The 18,110-nt window shown below is 47.2% G+C and overlaps 1 protein-coding gene across 4 annotated transcripts in view; it reads left to right on the forward strand.

The window, feature by feature from the left end:
• Positions 1–6,477: 6,477 nt before the first annotated feature.
• ZDBF2 (zinc finger DBF-type containing 2) overlaps positions 6,478–18,110 on the forward strand; it is a 39,189-nt gene continuing 27,556 nt past the window's right edge. For 2 of the 4 annotated variants that reach the window (XM_077319243.1, XM_077319245.1), the window contains exons 1-4: positions 6,480–6,539; positions 11,568–11,682; positions 13,805–13,856; positions 13,978–14,029. In XM_077319243.1, coding sequence (XP_077175358.1) covers positions 13,805–13,856; positions 13,978–14,029 — 104 coding nt within the window. In that variant the 5' untranslated portion in view covers positions 6,480–6,539; positions 11,568–11,682. Of the gene's footprint in view, positions 6,540–9,817; positions 9,863–11,508; positions 11,683–13,804; positions 13,857–13,977; positions 14,030–18,110 lie in introns of all 4 variants that reach the window. The other 2 variants (XR_013227970.1, XM_077319244.1) reach the window with 2 other exon arrangements.

The raw sequence follows: 18,110 nt of genomic DNA on the forward strand, positions 1-18,110 counted from the left end.
GTGGTGAGCTCCCCCTCACTGGCAGTCTTCAAACAAAGGTTGGATACACACTTTTCTTGGGTGCTTTAGGATGCTTATGGCTGATCCTGCGTTGAGCAGGGGGTTGGACTAGATGGCCTGTATGGGCCCTTCCACTCTACGATTCTATGATTCTATGAACACGGCACGCCACATTAGAAGTCTGCGCTCCTAACCACTACATCTCTTGATGGAACAGCTTCATTTTTGAGCCCTACAGAACTGTTTAAGGCCTTGATCTCATTGGGAAGCTCATTCTAGCATGTTGTGGCCACAGTCAAAAAGGCCCTGGCTCTTGTTGTGGACAGGCAGACTTCCAGTCCAGGGATCACTGATCTGTTCGAGTGGATGGAGCGTATCACTCTTCAGGGGATATGCATAAGCAGACAGTCCTTGAGGTACACCGGATCCATGTATGGCCTTAAAGATGAGTACCAGCACCTTATTCTTCTGTCCTGCTTTACAACTCCTGCTCTGCTTTTTCTCATCTTTCTTCTAGTCTGCTTCCCCTTCCTTTCAGTCTATAGGTTTGTAGTCTGCTCAGTGATGGACTACAGTCTCCCTAACGGGACCAACTTCTAAACAATGACAATGAAATCAAGAAGGATAGATTCAAATGAGTAGCCACGTTTGTCTGAAGTAGCACAATAAAACCAGAGTCCAGTAGCACTTTTAAGACCAACAAAGTTTTATTCAAGGCGTGAGCTTTTGAATGCAAGGTTGCCTTGAATAAATCTTTGTTGGTCTTAAAGGTGCTACTGGACTCTAATTTTAATGAAATCAACAGACAGCTATTAATGCACAAAACAATCTAATGGAGGTTGTACTGATTACTGAAGCAATGTCATTTCAAAACCCATAATGATTCACTGATCCCAGTTATCCTGTGCTTGTTGTGGGCAAAACTTTCTGCATGCAGAGCTTGATTTTGATTATTGCTGAATTGAAGCTGATATATGTTTAATTTACATCTTGTTCCTGCACTCTGCACATTTTTCTCTGATTTTTCTCCTCCAAATTGCAGAATATTACTATGAGTTCAGTTCAAACTTATTACAGTCGTTCAGACTAGGTTGTATAAAGTTAATATATAAAAGATCAAAAGAATATGGTCATTTAATATAATACAATTTAAAACAGATCATAAAATAGAACTTAAAATTATGCTCCTTTAGAACATTGGATTTTTATGGCGGCGGCACAAAACTTAGCCAGCTGAGTTGTCCCCTGAGTTGTCAATGAGAAAACCAGGTTGCCAAGTTTTTGCTGTTTTGTTTGTGTATGCTGCTGGCTGGTCTCTGCTCACTGGTCAGTTGGAGAGATTCCTAAAGCTGCTTTTACTTCCAGGTTGGCTCGTTAGTAAAAGGTGCTTTCACTTTCATCTGGGCTGATTCTGCACTTTCTTTGTTTATTCCATTGTGGATCCTGCTGAATTCAGATACATTTGAACTCAGGTCTTCCTCTATCCCCCTCATTGAAACAGAAAAGTGTTCTGCACGTTATTAGGGAAGCTCAGAAAGGGGGGGGAGCCAAGCGCAACAGGAGATTCTTTCTTTTCTTGAATGGGGGGGGGGAGAAGATTGGAGACAGCAGAGGAGGGGGAATAAATCCAAGAGGAAAATCTCTGCTGAGAGAAGTTAGAGAGAAGTTGCAACCTGGGAACGACGATGCCTTTGAACTGACATCCTGACGAAGCAGGACTTTTTTACAGCCTTGGAGGCTTGAGGCAGCAAGTTAGTTCAGGAAAAGCAGAGAGCTGCAACCTTTAAGTATTCAGGGTTATATCCACTCCAGGATATTGCAGGGGAAAGGTCTGGATCACTCTGGATCAATCATGCTTGTTGCAGATGAAAATTGTAAATTGCCCAAAATCAAAATAGAAATCACATTCAGTGTAGATGGCAGAGACTGAATCGACCTGGGATTGGAATAAAAGCTCCATGCAGATTCAGCCCTTGTTTAAGCTCCAGTATTACTTAAGCATTTAAAATTTTAAAATAAGCCCCCTTAAATTCTTCTGAAAACCAAGGTTCAGCATTAGAGGCAGAACTGTACACAAGCTTTTCATGTGGATCCCCTCAAGTGGCTCCCCCCTTCTTCCTCCTAACAGTGTGTGTGGCAGTATGAGAAATACTCCCAAAGTCTGCTGCCTGCCCTTTCCCCCATTCCCCTCATCTTGTCAATTTCTTTCTTTTTTAAATTCAGTATACTCTGATTCCTGTTCGTTTGTTTTTTTCAATTCTAGTGAGGTATGAGCCTCTTGTGGCGCAGAGTGGTAAGGCAGCCGTCTGAAAGCTTTGCCCATGAGGCTGGGAGTTCGATCCCAGCAGCCGGCTCAAGGTTGACTCAGCCTTCCATCCTTCCGAGGTCGGTAAAATGAGTACCCAGCTTGCTGGTGGATAAAACGGTAATGACTGGGGAAGGCACTGGCAAACCACCCCGTATTGAGTCTGCCATGAAAACGCTGGAGGGCGTCACCCCAAGGGTCAGACATGACTCGGTGCTTGCACAGGGGATACCTTTACCTTTACCTTTACTGTGTTGCTTTCTGTTCTTTAAAAAAATCAGAGAAAGCTTTATATGCTGACAATTTGCTCTAGACACCAACAAGTTAGTGAGAAGTTAGCCTGAAGATCACCAGTTTATGTGTTCAAAACTACTTGTGGATGTTATTTTTCCCCTCACAGAATTATCCATACTGATTTAGTTTACAGCTTTTGCTTTGGAAAAGGTCATGTTTTAAAAATGGCTGTACCATGTTTTAAAAGCTGAGATTTGGGAGCATTTTTAACCCCTCTCTTTGTTGTGTGATACACATGAGTGGAAGAAGGGGGAAGCAGTTGTAGGGAATCCATATGAAATGCTCGTCTACAGAACCAACACCAGTGCTGAACCCAGATTCTCAGAAGGGTGGGTTATTTTTTTAGAATGTTTAAACAGTACTAGAGCTTGGACAAGAGGAAGGTGGGAAAACCCTCTACTAATATGGTTGCCCAAAAGTGAAAGCAGTTTTAAGAATCTCTTCTTACTATTTCAAATGGCATCACCTGCCTGAAACTCGCCAATGAGCACAGACTACAGCACAACTTGGTGACGAAGGTGTGGCTTCATGGGGAAGGGGAAAATTCGATAGAATTGTTCTGCCTGTGAATTTCCTTCACCTTGGGAGCCAGGAAAGAGGAAAAACTGGGGCAACAGGACTTTTAAAAAATGGACATACAGCAAATGGAAAACGAACTGAACCCGCAAGGGAGCCAAATCCATGCAGAAGCAAAATAGAAGCCCGACCCATTTGTGAAGTGAATGGGCAAGCAAAAGAGAAAAATACACCTGAGGAAAATGGACAATAAAAGCAAAGAGCACCAGTGCATAGAAGGCCTACGTTTAACAACTTCTTTGGTGCAATAGTCCATTACTCATGGACACAGCAAAACAGACTCAGATCACCCTCTAAGTTATAGATCTCAGCAAACAGGCCTGGACACATCAGTGTTGCTCAGCCAAATTGACCCTGCCGTGTTGTTGCTCATCCAAACAGACCTTCCCTATCATACATCATTTTACAAACAGCTCAAATCTTATTTCATCCAAAAACTTGTCTTTTAAAATAACTTTTTTTCTCTCCTGCTCCATCATTATTCCCACAGGTCATATAACGAAGCACGACCAAACAGGAAAAACTTATGCACACCAGCTGCTGTAGTCAGGGAGACTTGCCAGCTATCAGTTTTGACAGTTCTTTACGTCAAGACTGACGAGGAGACTGCTCTGCTGGGTTGCACACAAGAGCTGGCAAGTGAAGGCATTTTGCAGCAGGGACTAGTTAAGTTACCCAAAACCAAAAACATTCACACATCACCCCTCTTTTTCATTTCTATTATTTGTCAGTTTCCCAATTTGTTTGTGTAATGGTTAAGAGAGGTGGCCTCTAATCTGGAGAGCCGGGTTTGATTCCTCGCTCTTACACATGCAGCCAGCTGGGTGACCTTGGGCTACCCACAGTTCTGTCAGAGCTCTCAGTTCCACCTACCTCAAAGAGCTCTCTCAGCGCCACCTACCTCAAAGGGGAGAGGGAAGGAAAGGTGATTGGAAGCTACTTTGAGATGCTTTCAGGTAGTGAAAAGTGGGCCTTGAAAAGCAACTCTTCTTCCTCCGTTATGCCAGGATTTCTCAGTGTCGTGGTTGTGGGCACTGCAGCATTGACACATTTCCAAGTGCTTTCCAAGTGGGCAGGACAAATTGGGGGATTTGCTCAGCAGGGCTTCTGACTGGCTAGGCAGATTTTTAAAATGTTGCTTCAGCAGCAGCTGCCCCTTCTGCACAAGAGCTTTACTGTCTGACTGAAGGTAACCTGTGTATATGCAACTATTTTTTCTGTAACAATATGCTCACTTAAAACGATCTCCTGCTAAACAGAGCTTTAGCCTAAAATAATGAAGAGTTATGAGATATTTAGATATACTACTAGATATTCAGTAAATAGAGCAGAGCAGAAATGTGCTGGGCTCATAATCCTACTGAGATATTTGGTTAATACAACAGAGTTTTGCTCAGTCATAGAGGAATAATACTCAGTGCAGTAAATAAATCTCCCAAGTACTGCAAAAAAGTTAAAGTTACATTTAAGTTGTTCCAATTGATATTTAGAGCCAGCTTGGTGTAGTGGTTGGGAGTGCGGATTTCTAATCTGGCGAACCCTTCCCCTCTCCCCCACATGCAACCAGCTGGGTGACCTTGGGCTTGCCACAGCACTGTTAAAGCTGTTCTGACTGAGCAGTACTATCAGGGTTCTCTCAGCCTCCCTCACAAGCTGTCTGTTGTGGGGAGAGGAAAGGGAAGGTGACTGTAAGCTGTTCTGAGACTCCTTTGGGTAGAGAAAAGCAGCGTATAAGAACCAAACACTTCTTCTTCAGTCAAGAGAAGAGAAAGAAGCCTAATCTAAAGAGGACTTTCACGCTTGTCCAGTGTCATGTATGTTAATCTCTGAGGGTGTTAATCTCTACAGGAGAAACCTACAGAGACATGTGTTTCCATGGAAGGCCACATAGAGCAGCCATTCTCAATGAGGGCCGTACGACTCCCTGAGGAACCCTGGAACATTTGAATGGGACCACAGACTGATAAATGTAAGAGAATCCCAGAGGCTTTATGGAGGCCCCTACTAACTGAACCAATGAAATACCCTTTTTGTCACATATGATGTCGTGAATTGCTAGAAAGTTTGAGCATTGTTAAAGGGGGGAAGAAATCATGGAATCTGTTTGTGTTTGAATTAATGTATTTAAGAAAAAAAATAAACCCACATGCTTCTCTTGGTCAAACGTCTGTTTATATAAGCAAGATACATTGAGTATAGTTATCTCCCTTTTAGCTTATGCCTTCTTTAATTGCATGAGCCATCAGCCTCCTACAAGGAGTCTTGAGACCTGAGATGAGTTCCTAAAAGGCCTCTGGCCCAAAAAAGGTTGAGAATGGCTGATGCAGAGGGAGAAAACAAAACGAGACGGGAAGTTGTCAGAGGGCAGCTCTCAGGTCAAGAGCGAGAGGGGCATCCCATTGAAGGAGAGAACATATTAGAGTGATGCAGCGCCCACCTCCCTAATATTCAAGCATGCTGATTTGCTCCCTCCAGCACTAGGATATGCAAAATGTTGCTCCCTGACATTCTGTGGTGGGCTCTTCCTCCTGCAGCAGCCATTTCGTGGCTGGCTCCAACAGCTCCGGTTAGAAGCCCAAAGGTGCCTGCAGACATTCAAAGCACGGGGAGCCCTGCGAGATGATGATGTTGCTTGCCCTTGACGGAAAACTTTTAATTCTCTCCAATCAGCCTGGATCCAAAAGGCAGCGGCCTCCGTCCTCCTCGGGACACAACATTTTGACCAACTCCAGAAGCATCCCGCTCAAACGAAAGTGCTCACCCTACCCAAGAAAGGGCAGGTGAGGGGAAGGGGCCGTCTTCTTCAGAATGCTGTGATTAAAAGCGGAGGGAGGGAGGGAGGGCAAAGGACAACCCTGCCAAGGCCGGTCTGGCACCAACGGGAGCCCAGGGATGGGTACGTCTCTCTAAAAATATCTGAAATCCTAACAAATAGGCCCTCCAGAGCCCAGCCCGAGCGACGCCTGCCAAGCACAGCCCTTCCCTTTAACCCAGGGGTGGGCCGACTGTGGCCCTCCAGATGTCCATGGACTACAATTCCCATGGAAGACATCTGGAAGGCATTCGCTGGCAGGGGCTCATGGGAATTGTAGTCCATGGACACCTGGAAGGCCACAGTTGGCCCACCCCTGGGTTAAGCTGTATTATTTTCCGCACGCAGCCCCACAGCGGGGCTCTTCCCCCCTCCCCCCCAGGGTAGCGGCCCCCAATGGGCGGAAGAAGCCCCCCTCGCCCAACCGCCCGCTCTGGCCGGCAGGTGCCCCCTCTCCATGCTCCCCCGACCCGGAACCGGAAGCAGGCGCCGCGCCCTTTGACCCTCGCGTGGCACGGAAGGCGCCTGGGGCGGGGGAGCAGCGTGATGGAGGTAAGCGGGCATTCCGGGCCTGGGGGGGGGGTCAGGGGTGGGGGGCGTCAGGCGGAGGGGGCGCCCTGTGGCCCTCTTGGGGGCGCGGGGGGCGGGGCCTGGTGGCTGCTTCCGGAGGGAGCCCCCCCTCCCCCCAGCGGAGAGATCGCGGCTCTTGAAGGGCGGGGGGGGGCGAGTTTGTGAGGCTCCCAAGTAGGGGTGCCAACCTCCGGGTGGGGCCTGGACCCCCCCTCCCTCGACTGGGGGAAATGGATGCCGGGGGGAGGGGGGGCTCCGTGGCGCTGCACCCCCCCCCAGACCCCCCCCAAGCCCTGGGTCTGGCCACCCCTCCCTCCCTCCCTCCCTCGCCGGGGACCAGGGGGGGCTCGTGACCGAATGCCCTTTGGCAGCGGCGGCTCCGGCAGGCGCCCCTCGCCCCTCGCTCGCTGCAGTTGTCCTGCGATCCGTTTCCCGGGAAGGCAGCCGAGAGGGTGGAGGTGCCGGGAGACCACCGAAGCCCCCCCCCCCGATGCTCCGAATCAGAGTGGGCAGCCCCCGTGGGAACTCCTGGCGAGAGACGTTTCCCTCCACGGACTCCCGTGCTGACTTCTCTGCATCCTGAATCCATGCAGAAGGTGCTTTAATAATGGCTGTGCTACGGCTACAATACCTTTGGGGCAGCAGATTTGTACTTGTATCAGGTCTAATATGCTGCATCAGTCACTACCGAACTCATGCCCCACTTCTGATTTTGGCAAAGTCACCTACCTGTTATCAGATGTCGACCCCTATATTTTTATTATTATTATTTATTTGATTTGTATGACCGCCGCTCTCGGAAACCGGCTCGCGGCGGTTCACAATGTTTTAAAACAAATACAATATATTAACCATTAAAATTCCCCATTAAAACCCCATTAAAATAATGACTGAGTCACAATGATGGCGATTAAACTATTCCCATACAGGCCCACTGGATGAGCAGAAGGGAACGGATGGATAATTGGGCATAGGGTGGAACAATCTGGGGAACCAGGTCAGTCTAGTACTGGCCTCCCCCCTCCGGGGAGAGGGGTCCGATCTTAGCCCCGGGCCATCACCCGGCCTTAGACAAACGCCTGGCGGAAGAGCTCTGTTTTGCAGGCTCTGCGGAACTCAGAGAGCTCCGACAGGGCCCGCAGCTCTTCAGGGAGCTCGTTCCACCAGGTAGGGGCCAGGACCGAAAAGGCCCTGGCCCTTGTTGAGGCCAGGCGTGCCTCCCGGGGTCCTGGGATCATCAGCAGATTCTTACCCGCAGAGCGAAGTACCCTGCGGGGGGCATAAGGAGATAGGCGGTCCCTCAAGTATGCAGGACCCAAGCCGCGTATAGTCTTGAAGGTTAGTACCAAAACCTTGAACCTAATCCGGAAACAAACTGGCAACCAGTGCAGCTGCTTCAGCAGAGGCTGAACATGGGACCTCCAAGATGATTTAGTGAGGACCCGTGCAGCTGCATTCTGTACCAGCTGTAACTTCCGGGTTAGAGACAAGGGTAGGCCCGCGTAGAGCGAGTTACAGAAGTCTAATCTAGAAGTAACCGTTGCATGGATCACAGTGGCCAGGTGTTCCGGGGGCAGGTAGGGCGCTAGTAGCCGAGCTTGGCGTAGATGGAGAAACGCCGTCCGAGCTACCTTAGTGACCTGGGCCTCCATGGAAAGTGAGGTATCCAGAATCACTCCCAAATTCCTGGCTTGGGGCACAGATGACAATTGTACCCCGTCCAGGCAGGGAAGACGCGCTTCCTGTTCCTGCTCCCTTCGGCCTAGCCAAAGGACCTCCGTCTTGGAGGGGTTGAGTCTCAGGCGGCTCCTCCTGATCCATCCAGCCACTGCTTCCAAACAACTGGCGAATTTTTCTGGGGGGAGATCTGGCCGGCCATCCATCAAGAGATAGAGCTGGGTATCATCAGCGTACTGATGACACCCAAGCCCATAACTCCGTACCAGCTGAGCCAGGGGACGCATATAGATGTTAAATAACGTGGGGGAGAGCACCGCTCCCTGTGGCACCCCACATGGGAGTGCAAAGGAGTCGGATAACTCCTCCCCCACAGCGACCCTCTGTGACCTGTTCTCTAGAAAGGAGGATAGCCATTTAAGAGCCACCCTTCCAATCCCAGTATCAGCGAGGCGGTGAACCAAGAGCTCGTGGTCAACCACATCAAATGCGGCTGACAGGTCTAATAGCACGAGAATGGCCGACCCGCCCCGGTCTAGCTGGCGCCGGAGATCATCTGTCAGGGCGACCAGCACGGTCTCCACCCCATGGCCAGGACGGAAGCCAGACTGGTATGGATCAAGGGCCGAAATTTCCTCCAAAAATGCTAGGAGCTGGTCCGCGGCGGCCCTCTCAACCACTTTGCCCAGGAATGCAAGATGCGATACCGGGCGGTAGCTGGCGGGGTCCCGCGGATTCAGCGATGGTTTTTTCAGAAGAGGGCGAACCACTGCCTCCTTGAGCAGTGGTTCATATGGGGTGGCCCTTTTCGCTCTGGCCGCCAGGAAGATCCGAGGCAAAGCTTTTTTACAGGTGTCCCCACCTTGGAACACCATATTTTTCTTATTGTAACTTACAATTTTATGTTCGCAATATTGGAGAAATATTGTTTTATTCGTATTTGTACCATATTGTTTTTAATTATGTTTTGTATTGGCCTTTGGCTATATACAATAAATGTTATCGTATCGTAATGTACTTCCTGCTTGCTCTGTAAAGGGCCTGAGAAAAACAGAACCTGTTTATGTTTTGAACCTTTCTTCCTTTCTCGCACTGTAAAGGGCCTGCGCAATTTACGGCTCCCTAAGCCAGATGCTGCTGCTAGGTGCTCAAAAGACCTGCATTTTTGTTGCCTTTTCAGGATTGCAGTTTCAGTGCTTTCTCAGGCTTCACATGGGCAGCTTTTGTCCTGATAAGCAGCCAGTTGTGCAGGCCATGACTCCTATTTGATTGGGAGCATTGCTTCCCCCCAAAACAACCTGGTCTGTTTGTATATATGAAGTTTCATATATTTTCAGCTTGTATTAAACAGAATTGCAGTGCTGCTCACTGATTTGCTCTTTACATTCTGAAGGTAACTGTCAGCAACTGAAGTTCCATTGACACACAGTTGGTGTCTTTAATCCTGGCTGTGGCTCAGTCATGTGTGAATCCTGGAGGGGAGACCCCAGGCTTAATTTCTTTCCTGGAAACCCTTTCCTCCAGACACTTTTCTCCCTGGTGGTTTAAGTTCCTGTCCTGAAGCCCTTTCTTTCCCTTTGTAGGAAGAATTATTCAGGGAAGACTGCAAGTAGCTCAACCACAGAAAGGTGAGATGAACTCCCCTCATTCATTCATCCCACTCCCTTCAACCCACCCACACTTATATACATGATAGGGGCATAATAGGTGGTTAGGGCAGCTAAACAAGAGTTTTATGCTGCCTCTTTTGCATCTGTGAGCTATCGCCCGGCCCAGTTATTTAGGGCAGTTTGATCCTTGACTGCCCTCAAGGAGGGGTGCCAAAAAAGTAGCCAGTTGGCACTTGGCTGTGAGGCATTAGCGAGCTTTTTTGCAGATACGGTCTTGTCGCTCTGCCACAACCTTTGTGACACCCTTAATATAGAAAGGGAACTAGAGACCCGTCATGGGGGATATGTTTGATGGTTTTCGGCGGCTCTCAAAGTAAACAAGTTCCTGGGATCGGTGAGGGTGACCAGCTGCCCCCTTGTTCCTTGTCTGTCTTGGTTGCTCAAATTGAGGGACATGTGGATTAGAGGCCCTCTAGGGAAATTGTCAACCTCTCCCTATCTATTGGAGAGTTCCCAGAGGTACTGAAGGAGGCGGTGGTTCACCCTTTGCTGAAGAAGTCATCACTGGACTTGTGAGACCTGGCCAGCTACTGCCCAGTTTTGCATCTTGCGTTCCTAGGTAAGGTAGTTGAAAGGTCAGTGGCAGACCAGCTCCTGGCATTCTTGGAGGAAACTAGCTCTCAACCCACACCAGTCTGGATTCTGTCCTGGCCATGGGGTGGAGATGGTGCTGGTTGCCTTAGTGGATGATTTCCAGCACCGCCAGGCTTGCACTCTGTAGCAGTGAATCCAGATGGTGTGAATTATACCGCACCATGGTGCTTTACTGCATAAGCAGAAAATGCGGGTCTCTCTTCCAGTGAGCTCACAAGCTCACTGCATGAGACACAAGGAACAAGATGACAGATGTTAAAGAAGAAAACTGACTGGGTTCCTGGTGTTTTCTACCTCTGAGGATGCTTGAAATAGCAAAAGTGAATGAGCTGCCTATGGGGGATTTGTCAGCAGGAAAAAAAAATGATGTGTGCTTTTTATGATTTGTCCAGCCCTGAGGGCCATCGGGATGCAATAGTTGGTTTAATGTTCTCTCTACTGTTCTCCCATTTTACTATATTGTCTACTGTTACCCCTGTATTATTATTGTTACAATTACTGAATTATCTGTATTGTTTTCTGTTTTATGTAAACCGCCCTGAGCCTTCAGGGAAGGCGGTATATAACTATAATACAGGGGTAGTCAAACTGCGGCCCTCCAGATGTCCATGGACTACAATTCCCAGGAGCCCCCTGCCAGCATTCGCTGGCAGGGGGCTCCTGGGAATTGTAGTCCATGGACATCTGGAGGGCCGCAGTTTGACTACCCCTGCTATAATATAATAAATTATATAGAGACTGTTTTTTCCCCCTGCACTCGTAAACTAGAGGTCACAATATTTATCTGCTTTCTGGAGTTGTCTTCCTTTAAATATGTATATTGCCATATAAGTTCATCACCCATTCTACAGGGGCATTGTAATTGTTTGAATGGTAAGGTATTGGGGGATTTCACATTCATCACAAGGGAGTGCATTCTAGATGTCAAAAGGCCCAGAACCCTTAAAAAAAACCCTTCAGCTTTCAAATACAGTTAGTTTTAAGATGTGATTTTACTTTTTGACTTATAGGATTTGCTTCCAGAGTAAAAAACTATTTGACTTCAACAGCTTTAATTTTTATTTACAAGATGAAAGATGAAAACTGATAAGAATCTGGCTTGGAAAGTCACCTTTCTCATGAGATAATGGTGCTTGAAAACATTGAAGTTCACTTTCCTTGTGGACGTGAAAGTCAAGAAAAACGTAAGTTTTTAAGGAAGTGTGTTAAATGTCTGTTTCAGCATATACACGCAGAGCTCCTTCAATCTACCCTCATTTTATTGTGAAGTGATCTGAAATGGGGAGTATCGGTAATGACTGATCTATTGAGTTAGAATCATAGAGTTGGAAGGGGCCATACAGGCCATCTAGTCCAACCCCCTGCTCAACGCAGGATCAGCCCTAAGCATCCTAAAGCATCCAAGAAAAGTGTGTATCCAACCTTTGCTTGAAGACTGCCAGTGAGGGGGAGCTCACCACCTCCTTAGGCAGCCTATTCCACTGCTGAACTACTCTGACTGAAAAATTTTTTCCTGATATCTAGCCTATATCGTTGTACTTGAAGTTTAAACCCATTACTGCGTGTCCTCTCCTCTGCAGCCAACGGAAACAGCATCCTGCCCTCCTCCAAGTGACAACCTTTCAAATACTTAAAGAGGGCTATCATGTCCCCTCTCAACCTCCTTTTCTCCAGGCTGAACATTCCCAAGTCCCTCAACCTATCTTCATAGGGCTTGGTCCCTTGGCCCCAGATCATCCTCGTCGCTCTCCTCTGTACCCTTTCAATTTTATCTACGTCCTTCTTGAAGTGAGGCCTCCAGAACTGCACACAGTACTCCAGGTGTGGTCTGACCAGTGCCGTATACAATGGGACTATGACATCTTGTGTTTACTTGGTTAATTATAGTACCTACAGAACTTGTGCTTTAACTTATGCTGCAGAACATATGCTTAAAGCTTAACAAGAGAAAAAATTAGAGCATCCCAAATTTTCCAGAGTGTTGAGAGCTGCTGAGTGTCAGTTAAATCTACCTACCTGAGTCCCTGTTTGAGGACTGAGGTTGAATTTCCACAGTGATGCTCCTCCGGCAGTTTGTAGTCATGTCTTCATTGCGATAGTATTTACATGATTCTCTGAATGGGACTGCATGAATGTACCCCAGGCTGCCATTTCCAAACTGAGTCATTCCTGGGGGTTTGGAAGGGGAACTAAGTAGGACAGGGTTTGGGGAAGAGAAGGACCTCAGCAAGGTATTTCCTTGCAGTCTACCCTCCAAAGCAGCCATTTCCTCCAGGGGAGCTAATTGCCACCCTCTGGAGATCAGCTGCAATGCCATGAAATCTCTAAGGTGCCCCTTAGAGGTTGGCTGTCCTAGCTGTTCCTTCTACAAGGGTCAGCCTCATTTTTCTGCTCTTCACACCAGAGGGTTAGGTTGAAAATTCATGAGACCTCCATAGTCTAGAGTTTTGTTTCCCCACATGCTGTCAAGGGGAAGCCCCGTTTTCCTGCAGGGTTCTGTTTATATCAGCACTGCAGTAGATTAGCTTTTATGGGTCATCATTAGTCTTATTGTGTTAAAATTAAAAGAAGGATTTTACTACATTTGTCCTGATCTCTTACTCTTCTTGCTGAAAGCGATTCTAGAACCTGAACTGGTATTCCCCAAGTTTTGATGTTCTTGAAAAGCAGCTCCCCCTTCCCATGTCTCAGTTTGCCATCTCATAAATATCTTACCTGGACATGAGGCCTGTGATATTCCATCCTTGTTACAAGCTAGTGCTTTGTTGCCCTGAGTCTTGTGGGAGAATGGTGATAATCCACTCCCATGGAAACTGCCCTCTTTTTCTCATGCTTCTTAGCAGCCCTTATCTTCGGCGGCCTGGGTGTGTCTTCCCACCTCTAGAAGCCAGGTGTGGGATGGTCTAGCTCATCCAAGTGATTGGGATGGCTCAATTAATGATTATATAAGATAGGGTATAAGATAGTTTGTTTTAGTGATGCCTGTGGTCTCGGATTCTAGTGAACTCCATTCTGTGTGTGGGAGTTCGAGGTCCAGCTAGTGGAACTTTGATGCTTCTGTGGGCCTTTTGGCTCCTGGCCAGGCCTCATCATGGCAGTTTGGAAGCTGTAATTCTCCCGGAACTGTCAGCATCTGGAGTAAGCATTTTCTTGAAAAGATGACTTCATAAAGTAACATATTTTTATTCAGCACTTTAAACTGTTAACCATAAACAAATTTTAATGTAATCTTACTCTCTGATTTGATTGAGTGGCCTTTGCTTGTGTTCAGTTTTAATGTGCAACAATTTGACTTTTGTTTTACAGATGTTTGATTGGAACAAGCAAGCCGATGGAGCTTCGGCTGCTTCGGCAAAAGGTAAGCGTCTTCTTTGACTCAAAATATGGGCAGAATTGCAGCGGCAACCCTTGCTTGAAAAACAGTTTCGCTGCTCTGAACCATAATATGCAGATTTTTTCTATTTTGCCCTTTCTCATAGGCGCAGAAAGAAAAATTAACGAAGGCTCCTTAAAACAACAGAGCAGCAGCAGGTGAGTGAAATGAAAGCATAATTGGAAACAAGCTGCATTTTTGATACTTCCTCAATATATGATAACGTAGCTGTTATATGTATCTTTCGCTTTCTTGCCCAGAACTCAAACAGCCATGCAGCATAATCAAATCCATGCTGGGTTTTAGTATTTCATAGAATCATAGAGTTGGAAGAGGCCATACAGGCAGTCTAGTTTAACACCCTGCTCTATGCAGGATCAGCCCAAAGCATTCAGGATAAGTATTCGTCCAGCTGCTGCTTGAAGACCACCAGTGAGGGGGAGCTCCCCACCTCCTCAGGCAGTCCATCTCACTACTGAACTACTCTGACTAGGATATCTAGCCAATATTGTTGTCCACATAGTTTAAACGCATTACTGTGGGTCCTCTCCTCTGCTGCCCACAGGAACCTTTCCCTGTCCTCCTCCAAGGGACAACCTTTCAGGTACTTCAAGAGAGGCTCCCTGTCCCTTCTCAACCTCCTCTTCCCCAGGCTGAACATGCCCAAGTCCCTCGGTCTTGGCTCATAGGGCTGCCAGGATCCTCATCCTCGTTTTCCTCTGCCCCCTCTCCATTTTGCCCACCTCCTTTTTGACGTGAGGCCTCCAGAACTGCACACAGGACTCCAGTTGCAGTTTAATCAATGTGGTATACGGCGGGACTATGACATCTTGTGATTATGATGTGATTTCAATCGATTCTGAAAATTGTTTACCTACACGGATACCTCATTAATTAGTTAATCTTACATTCTGTTTTATCTTTCAGCAAAAATCTCACCAGCAGCATCACCTTATTATCTCAAGCACTCAGACCAAATTAGCATGGTGATATTTAAGACCTTTGCGTGGTTGAAATGTAGCCACAAATAAAACCATTAGCAGTTCAGCCGCAGAAGACCAAAATAGGCACCTTGACTGGTGCCTGAGTCCTTCACAGCCATTTGTATTTGAGTGTTCTCATTTATCGGCTGAGTGGACTGACTTGGGGCAGCCTATCACAACATCTTTTCGCTTGAGAAATCCGTGAAGCATATTCTGGGCTTTGAGAAACCCCAGAAGTGGCGCAATCGTGCAGAACATAGTTGGGAAGCAGAGCTGTGTACATACATACTCATGCAGGGCCCCCCTTCCCACCCTCTCCAGGCCCATTGTTGGCCATTTTGGGAGGGAAGATGGGTCGACATGGTCATATATAGTCATATCACCTGATAAATGTTTATAATTTTTAAAAATATGTTTAAAATTCAGGAGACCCTCCCAGGGCCATCAAGAAGCCCTAGTTGAGAAAGCTTGACTTGGAGGGTGCTAAGGCATCCTCTCGTTCCAGCAACCAGTGCAACCAATGGGCTGTTTGCTTGGAACTAAACCGGACGCCCCCTGTAGAGCCATCTACTGCTGATTCTACCTCTCTGGACAAAGTCTGGCCAGGAGGATTCCTTAAGAAAGGACTGTAATCACTTTCCCTTAATGTTGGCTCCTCTCCTTAAAGGAAACTATGTTTGAGGATCTAACTTGCCTTTTCTGTATCAATTGCTTCAGCTGTTTTCTGTGCATCTTTTGGTGGTTTTGATTTGCTTGTCAATCTACACGGGATTGCCATACTGCTTGTGTTGCACTGCTTTAAAAAACTAGGTTTCCCTTGACGCGGTTCAGACTTTCTCATGGGGCCAAGAGAAGGAATAACTGCAGGGAAGCAAATTCCATTTTAGAATGTATGCAACCCCAGCATGTGGAGCAGCTAGCTTGTTTGTGTTTAAAACAACAATAACAAGCCTCAAAGCAGGTTAATTTCTTCTGCCCCTGGTTTTCACAATAAATATTTTCCATGGAGGGAGTGATTCATGAAGCAATTGACTTCATAGGCATGTTTGTGGTCAGATACTTGTGCTTGGCTCTGTGGCCCTTCCTTGCCTGCCCAGGGAAATGCTGATTGCCACTTTGGGGTTCGCAGGCGAATTTCTTCCAGGGATTCTGGTTTGGGAGGCAACATCTGGGCATGGAATTGGGGTCACTATGGGGGGGCAGGTAGTTGTGAGTTTCCTGCATTGTGCAGGGACTAGATGAGCTTGCAGGCCCCTTCCAGCTCTGTGGTTCCATGACTTGCTTTTGTTTTCATGCATGAGCCAGTCTTATTGTAGGAAAGTTCTGAACTTGGGGCCAATTGTGAATAATTTCTGAAGCCTTTCTCCAACAGTGTCGGCTTCTCCACCAGGCATTGGAAAGGGCCTCATGATCGCAAAACAATGCTGAGTTGAATTCATTACAGTTGGTAATTCCATCACAGAAAGCACTTGAGGATTAGATTAATCTGTTTTCATTAAGCAACTTTTTAGTTAGCAGCACTGTGTCAGCTAGTAATAACTGATAATTAATTTCCAGGTATGATGCTGCCAGTTCTTTACGTTGTTCCCTGCAATGTATGATGAGTACTCTGTATGGGTAATGTGATAACCATTTGTGGAATATCTTTAATTTTTACTAGCTCTCAGCATTCTGAAAACTGTGTAAATTCTTCAGAGCACCTCAGTCTAGCAGGGAGTATAGGGAAAGGGCCTTGGTCTCCACGCCCTGTTTGTTGGACCCAGAGAGGAACTGGTTGGCCACTACATGAGATGGACTGGAGGATCAGATGGGCCACTGGTCTGATCCAGCAGGGCTCTTTTTATGTTCTTATGGCCAGGATCTTTCCCTTCTTTGCTTTTTGTCAAATGATTGAGAGAGTTCCGCACGGCTCACAAGATGGAGCTCTTCCATCACGCTTACATCTGCTCTGGGTGTCCCTCCCTCATCCTCTACGGGGCTAGCGGTTTTAAGCAATTACTTTTAACTGTTTGTATATTTTAATGCTTTTAGTGATGCTTCTAATGATAAACTGGAGCTCAGTATAACGCCTAGCTATTTAGAAAGAGTGATGATTCCAAACTATACCATTTTGATATAAGAAAAACTAAAGGGGAGAATATTTCTGGTAGGAGGCAAGTAATTTATGGAGGACGTGGTCTCCCCCTGCCAGAGATCGGCTTGGACAAAAGTGTAGCTCTTCCAGGAGGCATTGTTAAAATTCAAACTCTTACTTTTTGAATCATTTTAATTGTTAGGATTCAGTGTGAAAGACAGCATGCATCAGGCTCTCTCAACCAGGGTTTTGTGGACCCCTGGGGTTTCTTGAGAGCCCTGGAAGGGTTCCCCGGATGGGTGGGAGTTAATTAATTTTGCATATATATATTTTAATTTGTTAAACATCAATTGGGCGATGTGGCCATATATGTTCATGCCAACCCCTCTCACCAATGATGGGGCTGGAGGGAGTGAGAGGGGCCCCAGGTGGGCGTGTCCACAGCTCTGCTTCCCAACCCTATTCTGCACGATCGCGCCACTTCTGGGGTTTCTTAAAGCCTGAAGAATGTTTCAGGGGTTTCTCAGTGGTAAGAAAGTGGAGAAAGGTTGGTCTAAGTAGATGATCTCTGGGATTCCCCCCCCCCCCGCCCCCAGATTGAATGCTGCATTTAAGGGAACCTGACAAATATCAGTGGAACAACAACCAATTCCCTAGTCTAACGTTGTATTCAAAGAGGAATGTTGGACAAAGTTTGAGTCGAATGGTACCTTTAAGGCCAACTAGAGTTTTATTCCGTATCTGAAGAAGTCCAGGTGCACATGGAAGCCTATACCTCTGGGGAGTTCAGCAGATTGTGGCCAGTCTCTCCCGGCGCAGCCAACACCATGCCGTGGGGGTGGAGGGGAGGCACAGGCGTCAGTGCGCCCGCTGGTGCACTGACACACCCCCCCCCCCCCGCGGCACTGGCTGCGCCGGGAGAGACCAGCTGCTTTGGGCGCCAAAGCACCCAACCCTCAAAGGGACTGTGTCGGTCTTGTGGCCCTTCCTTGCCTGCCCAGGGAAATGCTGATCGCCACTTTTGGGGTCAGAAGGCACATTTCTTCCAAACCAGACTGGTCAGGGATTCTGGGTTGTTTTTTGGGGGCGGAGGGGGGCATTATCTGGACATGGAATTGGGGGCACTGTGGGTGGGCAGGTAGTTGTGAATTTCCTGCATTCTGAGGGGATTGGACTAGATGA

This window comes from Paroedura picta, chromosome 2 (genome assembly GCF_049243985.1).
Source record: "Paroedura picta isolate Pp20150507F chromosome 2, Ppicta_v3.0, whole genome shotgun sequence".
In the NCBI taxonomy this organism is placed as follows: domain Eukaryota; kingdom Metazoa; phylum Chordata; class Lepidosauria; order Squamata; family Gekkonidae; genus Paroedura; species Paroedura picta.